The sequence below is a fragment of the Penaeus monodon genome, chromosome 44, assembly GCF_015228065.2.
Source record: "Penaeus monodon isolate SGIC_2016 chromosome 44, NSTDA_Pmon_1, whole genome shotgun sequence".
NCBI lineage: Eukaryota > Metazoa > Arthropoda > Malacostraca > Decapoda > Penaeidae > Penaeus > Penaeus monodon.
The window spans coordinates 6,184,422-6,192,560 of record NC_051429.1 but is presented as its reverse complement, the minus strand read 5'-3'; the positions used below and the strand labels follow the sequence as shown (position 1 = coordinate 6,192,560).

Below are 8,139 nucleotides of genomic sequence, written 5' to 3'. Positions count from 1 at the left end.
TCGTCTCTCTGCCACCAACACAAGGCAGGCTAGGCAGACGGCGTGCTATTCACAGGGTCTTGAACACTGAACAGCTCCAAGAGGCACCGAGCACCACAGCGTCCCAGAACACCACGAGGGGAAACGCCAAGTGGCGAGGCAGGGCACGAAATAATCACAAAATGACAGTATTTCCTTTATTTACACAAGTTATTTACCTGTACACTTTTCTATAGGCACAATACAGGGGGAAACCAGCATGTCACACTGCACGATACATCTTATAACAGGGCAACACAAAGTTTATCAGGTCACAAGGGCACACTTGAGGTCTTCACAGGAGCAGCACCCAACTGCGTCTCTCTTGGCTTCTTCCTGCGCTCCTCCGCTCGCAGCCAGTTGCATCATGTGTGCCCAGGTCACCTTTTTTCAGTTAACACATGCCCGGTCTCCTTTTCAGGGTTAACACAATTTTCGCACGAGACAAAGACCCACGGGTTTTAGAAATTTTATATATAATCATATGTACATATGTTAAAAAATAATCTTCCCTTTTTTATTCCCCATGAATATATTATAAATATATGAAGTTTTTTTTTTTATAGAAAAAAGTTAGACATATATGTTATATGAGTAATATATATTTAAAATACATACATTTTAAAATCATAAAAATATTTCCACACATAATATAAAAATGTATAGTACAAATATACTTGTTTAAAAATATATATCCAAAATAAAAACCCCAACACACACACACACACACACAAAAAATAATATTAAAAAATATAAAATTATAGATTAATAAAATATATAATATTTATATTTTATAAAATATAAAATTTTAAAAACTATATATAAAAAAGTATATATATAAAATTATAATATATATTTTATATATTTTTAATATATATTTTTCGGTATATATTTATAAAATTATTTTTTTGAGTATAAATATATAAATGTATAAAAAATAAATTAATTGTAAAATTTTATGTATAAATTTTAAATGTATGTATAAATATAAAAATGAAAGAAAAATATTAAATGTATATATATAATATATACTTTTGAAAAATAGATATACACATATGTAACACCCCAAACCCCATACACACACAAAACACACACACAACACACACAAATATATATATTATTTTATATAATATATATATATTTATATATAATATATATATATATATATATATATTTTAAAACATAATTATAAAATTATATAAAATATCTATATATTTTATATATATTAAAATTATATATAATATATATATAAAATAAAAACTTATTGAAAAATTTAAAATATCCATATGGAAACACAAACACACACACAAAACAAAAAACCCCCCAAACACACACACACACAAAACCCCAAAACATTGAAAAAGGCTGTCACCTTAGAAACAAGGGTGAACAAGGGTAGTTATCCCTTTTAAAGGGTTTACTCTTTATTTTTGAAGTTGGCGCAAACGTATAAAACACGACATGTTTATTTTTATACGGGCAATCGGCCCGCGCGGGGGTTTAGGGTCACTGCCCGGAGAGAGGGCGGAGTTTGCCCTTTTAGCGCGCTGGTAGCTTACCAAACTCCCGGTAAAACGAGGTCATAAATATAAAATGTACCTCCCGCCCCGTTTGAGCGGGTGGTTTTTATTTGGATCCAACGTGAAAACAGCCACGGGGGGTCCACGGGGAACCGAAAAAAGAATTTCCACATCCGGTAACGAAATAAAATTTAAATCCCATCTTTATTGCTGGGCCACCAAACTCCCCCTTTCGCCCCGAGGCCCCCTTAAAGGGTGCCTAACTTGGCTGGTCGTCTCGGTTCTGGGTGCCTGGGCCCCTTGTGCATCTTCTTTCCCTGCTGGGCCCTGCCCGGTCCTCCTCCCCTGGCCCTTGGTGTAATCTGCCCGTTCTCGATTTTCAAAACGTCCTCAAAAGTCTCGCACAGGTCCCCCTTTGATTTGGGAAAAATCGTCTTGCCCTTTCCTCGTAGTCCGGGCCCCAGGCCTAACTCGGGGGGGCGCCTCGTCCACACGTCCTCGTAATCTTCACCCGATCTAGGGGCGTCGGGGCAGGGGGGCATCTCTGGGCGTTTTAAAAGGGGGCGCTAACGACCCTGGAGTTGACCGGTTTCTGCGGCGTCCCGCCAGGCCAGCATTCGGGGGGCGACTGGTCCCGCGGCAAAGGTGCTGGTTCGCGGGATCTACGGGGGGGCCCCTGGCGGGAAAAACCCCCCGCCCTTTACCGGGGAAGGGGTTTTAACCCTTTTCTGACAAAATCTGGGTTGGCGGGCCTATAGCGTTCTTCATGACGTCCTTCCCACGGCACCTAAGGTGATTTTATTGTTGCTCCCGGGTTTTCTCCTTCGGGGGCCGCGTGGGTTTCCGCTGAAATATATAGTCGGGGGCCAGATATACACGTAAGGGCCCCGAGCAAAAAGAAAAAAAAAGGAAACAGGGGAAGAAAAGGTGTTAATTACCACAAACCGGGTTTTATTTTAAAATTTGGGCGGTTTTTAATTTTGGGTTTTTTAAAAAATATTTTCGTTTTTTTATTTTTTTTTGTGTTTTAACTTTCAAAAAGAAAAAGGAAGAAAAAAAGAAGAGGGAGACTCATTAGGGCCCGGGGCGAAGACCTAACTTGAACTACCCCCCGTCTCTGATAGATATGAAAATAGATAAGGGAACGACATCGCGACCCGGGGAAGATCTATTTGAACCATAGCCTTCACAGATAAAAATAGATGTAATTTTGTAATTAATACGAACCATTTTTTCCGCCCCGGGACAGACAAAAATGCGGGCTAAAGAGAAACCCAATCATAATCTTTACCCCGGCCCCAAAAGCCCGCCCCCACCCATATTAATAAAAAGGGGTCAGGGGCCCTTTTGACCTGCGTGGGGTGAGTAAACAGCTAGCTTTAAATGAGAGGGGAACCAGAGTAAACCTCACACAGAGAATGAATCAAAAACCACGAATTTTAAAAAACGTTCATTTAAAACAAAACTGATACATTAGCAATGCTAGCTATTTAAGATTATTTCAACTACCACTTTTGAATTCAACATGTAAGATTGCGACAGAATGAAACCATAAATTTGAAGGTACATAAAACAATTTTTGCAAACTATTTAGAAAGCAAATCTTCTCGGGTCCCAACCCTAAACTCCCGAGGTACATGTCTCCTTTTTGCATGCCAGACCTCTTAAAATCAAAACCGGGGGGATCCTAAAACCCAACTCCCGGGTATATGATTTGGGGCAATTTCGAGCCGGGGAAATTAAATACCCTGTTTCCTTCTCGTACTGTGATTGGGCGCTCGCAAAATTCCCGAAGATATATAAATTTTCACGAATCACACAAACCTTGGGGGGTCCCCAAAAACATGCAAGCCCCTTAAAGGGGGTGAAAAAGGTGTGATTAATAAGCGAATAATAAATTCTACCCTTAAACCCTATCCTACTTTAAATTTAAACGGACGTAACCGGGGGGCCCACACCCGACTAAAAGGAGCCGAACGAACGAATAACTCTCGAACAAAGGGAGCGCAGATCAAATTAGGCTTTTACGCAACCCGGGGGCAATATGGGGCCCAATTCTGTGAAAAAAAAATTGATTTGGGGAAGATCCTACCCTATTTCAAATTTTAAAATGTCTTTAAACCTGTTTTCGCTCTCCCGCCGATAGAACGTGTCCCCCCAAAAGCAATGTAACAAGGGATAGGGTTATTTCCCAAATTTACGGGGAAACCAAGGGTACCTTCCTACCCCCCTCCCCACCGCCCGGGAAAAGAAAAAAGTGGGGTTCGGGTCAAGACGGAAAAACCCTTTTTCTAACCCAAAAGGGGACCGCAAAAAGAAAAAAAAGGGAGGGTTCAGGTCGGGGTGGGGGGCGGGGGTTTTAGGAACGAGAAAAAATTTAAAGGGTTTTTCGTGATAAGATAAAATCACAAACCAAAATTCGTTGCAGATAAAACAATATAAATTTCTAAAAACGAGAGAAAATAATTAATTATTTAAACCCTAACGAAGATTTCCCCTTTTTTTATTGATCAAAATACTCATGCACGGAAATGCGTTTCCTTAGGTGGAAGAATAGGGGAGACGTGCCTTTGCTGCATTAGCCCCTTTTAAAACCCAAAAAAAAAAACAAGGGCTTAAACCTGTATGGAGAAAAGGGAAAAAAATAAGAAAAGGGTCCCCAAACGTGTATTTCGTTTTTTTTTTTTAAAAGCCATGTCTTAAAGGGGGGTGGGAGGGGTTTTTTCCCTTTCAAAGGGTTTTACATTAAATGCGCCCGGGAAAGGGGACGCAGCACCACCCCCCCCTTTAATCGCGACCTACAACTTGTCAAAAGGGGAAACGCCCGGCGGAGGTCACGGTCACCTCCCCCGAGAAAAGGGGGGGCCCTACCTTAGCGCGTCGGGCGCTGGTCACGAACTCTCGGTCAAACGAGGGCATATAAAATGTGACCCCCCGCCCTCGCTGAGCGGTGGTTTTTTATTTGGTCCACTTGGAAAAAAGCCCGGGTCCACGGGGAAACCCAAATGGAAATTTTCCCATCCGGGAAGAAAAAAGAATTATCCAAATCTTTTTACACACACACACACCCCACAAAATATATATATATATATATAAATATATTATATATATTATATATTTTATATTTATTATATATATTATTATATATATATAATATTAAATTTTGCTTTTTTTTTTGTTGTAAGGTTTATATATATATTATTTTAAAAAATAAAAAAAATATATCTTAAAAAAATATTTAATATTAATAATAATAATAATTTTTAAAATTTTTAAAACCCAAAAAAAAAATATATATATAATATATATATTTTATTTCTTTTTTTTTTTTTTTATATATATATATAAATAAAAAAATATATTAAATTTTAATTAAAAATTATAAAATTTAAATAACATCTATTTTTTAAATAGAAAAAAAAATATATATAATATATATAATATATATATATATATATTTATTTTAAAAATTTTATATTATATATATATAAAAATAAATTTATTTATAAAAATTTTTTAAAATATGTAATAATATATATATTTATATATATGATATTATTATATATATATATATTATATATATATATATTAAACATTCCATTTTTTTAAAAAAATTTAAATTATCTTATTAATTTAAAATTTAAAATATATAAATTATAAATTTATATATATATTATATTTATTGGGAAAAACCCTTTTTTTAAAATTTAAAGTTTTTACTTTTAAACTAATTAAAAAAATATATAATTTAAAAAAAGATTAATTTCTTTAAAAATAACTTTTTAGTTGTATATCACCCTGGGGTTTTTGGACAAAAAAGGGCCCAGGGTTTTTCCCGGATTTTTCCCCTGGAAATTTGGTCAAGTTTATCAAGTTACCCTTCAAAGGAATCCCATCGAAGGGGGGACAAATCCCCCAGCCCCAGCCTTTTTGGAAATTCCGGACCCAAGGTACCTTTGATCAAGGGGCCATACAAGTCTGTAAGGGCCGGGTTCCCCCCCTTAAAACCTGCCCCCCACCCGAAAATAAAAGCTAGCAAAAACAGCAAGGAACAATTGTCCCACCGCCCCCGATGCCCCCAAACCCCCCTCCAATTATCTGCACCCCCGACTTGTTACCCGTGCTAATCTTGAAACCCTTTTTTTTCCGGAGTCATTTTTTTGCAAATATATTAACAAAGTCTAATACTGTGATTTGTGCTAATATTTAAACTTTATTTCCCGAGTCATTTCTTGTCACTTATTCCAAACGCGTCTATATCTGTGATTTTTATATTTTATCATGCCTAAAATACTGTGTTTATTGGGAAATTATAATATATTTTTTTATCGTATCAGCTGCTGTTTTTGACACCAACCTTTTTTTTTTTCTCTATGTTTAAATATTAGAAATAATCTTATACCCATCACAGCTTATACATAAAAGTATATTTATATAATTTAAAAATTATTTATATAAAAACAATATAATTTTATATATACATACCATATTACTATATATATATATAAAATATATATTATATTATATATATAATATTATATTATATTTAAAGTCTAAACCAAAAAATTTTTACAGATATACATATAAATGTAAAACAAAATACACATAACAAACATATACATTAAAACCCTATATCCCTGTCCTGTGTTTACATACCCTATTTAAAAAGATATTAAAAATCTATATTTTCAATATTTTTTTTTTTCAAAAAACTTTTCCTCTCTCCATATATATATATTTTATATATATAAAATAAAATTTTATATATTATATATATATATATATATATAATTTTATAAACTTATATATAATATAATATATATTATCCTATCTATATATTTTTGATATTTTTTTTTATAAAATTTTTATTTTAAAAAATATCAAAAATTTAAAAAAAACAATAAAATAAAAATATAAATTTTTATATTAAATTTTATAAAAATATATATATATATATATATATAAAATATATTATTATATTATATATATTGTTATATTCAAATAAAAAACCCTTTTACTTCCCCCTAAATATTTTGTTATTGGAAAACAATCTCAAAAATATATTTTTTCAAAACATTTTTTAAAAAAAAATTTTAAACCCCAAAAATTGAATTTTATAAGAAAGAAAGGGAAACATTTAAGTGTTTTTTAATTTAAATATTAATAAAAATTTTAAAAAATATATAATATATATAAAAAATTTTATATATAAAATTTAAATATTAAATAAAAAAAAAATTTAATCCCCCTTAAAAAATACAAAAAATTTTTTAAAAGGAAAACCAAAATTTCCGAAAATTAGATTTTAAAAACGACCTTTTTTCCCCTCACCAAAATTTTAACCCCTTTTTTCCCCTTTTTTAATTTGGTTTCTGTTTTTCCCCTCTTTAAATTTTTCCCTTTCCCCCTTTCTCCTTTCCCTTTCCAAAACTCCCCTTTTTTTATTTTTATTTTTTTTTTGTTTTTTTTTCCTTAAATTTTTTCCAAAGGAAAACCGATTAATTTTAAATTAATAAATCAACTCTTAATTTAAAATTTTGATCTTTAAAAAATTTTTTTTGATTAAAAAGAATTAAAACCCCTATCAAAATCTATTATTTTATTTTTTTTCTTTTTTTTTTTTTATTTTCTTTTCCCCCTTTTCTTTTCTTTCATCTTTTATTTTTTTTCTTTTTTTTTTTTCAACCCCCCTTTCTTTTCCTTTTTAAACCTTAATTAATTGTTTTTTAAATCCCTTTTTTTTAATGCCTTTTTATTTTTTTTAAAACCAATTTTTATTTTTTTTTTTAACCCAAAGGAATTGAAACCTTTTTTTTTTCGGAGATGCAAATTTTTATTAAATTTATATTTTTTTTTAATAAGTTAATTTTTTTTTTTTTTTTTACCCAAAATTTTTTCCAACTTTTTTTTTTTAATCCCTTTTTTTTTTTTTAAAACCCCATTTTACTTAAAAATTTTTTTAAATCCCTTTATTTTTGTTATTTTTGATGTTTTTTTAAAATTTTTATTTTTTTAAAACCCAAGTTATTAAAAAAAAAAATTTTAACCTTTTTAATTGGGTTTTAATTTGTTTTTTTTTTTTTGGCTTTTTTACTTAAAAGTATTTTTTTTAAATTTTTTTGAATTTTTCCCCCTTTTTTAACCAACCCCCAAAAAAAAAATTATTTTTCCCAATTTTTTTTAAAAAATTTTTGAAAAAAAAATTTTTAAGGAAACCCCCTTTCCTCTAGGGAAAGTTTTAAAAGGTTTTTGTCCTTTTTTTTTTGGTGGCAAAAACCAAAAAGCCATTTTAAAAAAAAAAAAAAAAAAAAAAAAAACCCTTTTTAAAGGGGGGTTTTTTTTTAAATTTTTCTTTCCTTTTTTGAAAGTGACTTTTTTTTTTTTTCCCCCTAACCCTACCAAAAAAAAAAAAATCCAGGGGAAATTTTTCGTTGGGGAAAAAAAGGGAAAAAAAAAATTTTTTTAAAAAAACCCCCCCCAAAAAAAAAAAAACCCCCTTTTGAAAATGAACTATTTTTTAAGAATTTTTACCGAATCTTTTAAAAAAAATTTTTTCCAAAAAAAAAAAAATTTAAAACTTCCCCTTAAAACCAAAAACCCC

At 31.3% G+C, this 8,139-nt stretch overlaps 1 protein-coding gene across 1 annotated transcript in view; it reads right to left on the bottom strand.

Moving 5' to 3' along the window:
• Positions 1-2,080, bottom strand: part of LOC119568579 (zinc finger protein OZF-like) — a 3,551-nt gene extending 1,471 nt beyond the window's left edge. Inside the window, 2 exon segments of the mRNA XM_037917123.1 lie at positions 1,803-1,951; positions 2,033-2,080. Of these exon segments, the coding sequence (XP_037773051.1) occupies positions 1,803-1,951; positions 2,033-2,080 (197 nt within the window).
• Between the last annotated feature and the right edge of the window lie 6,059 nt (positions 2,081-8,139).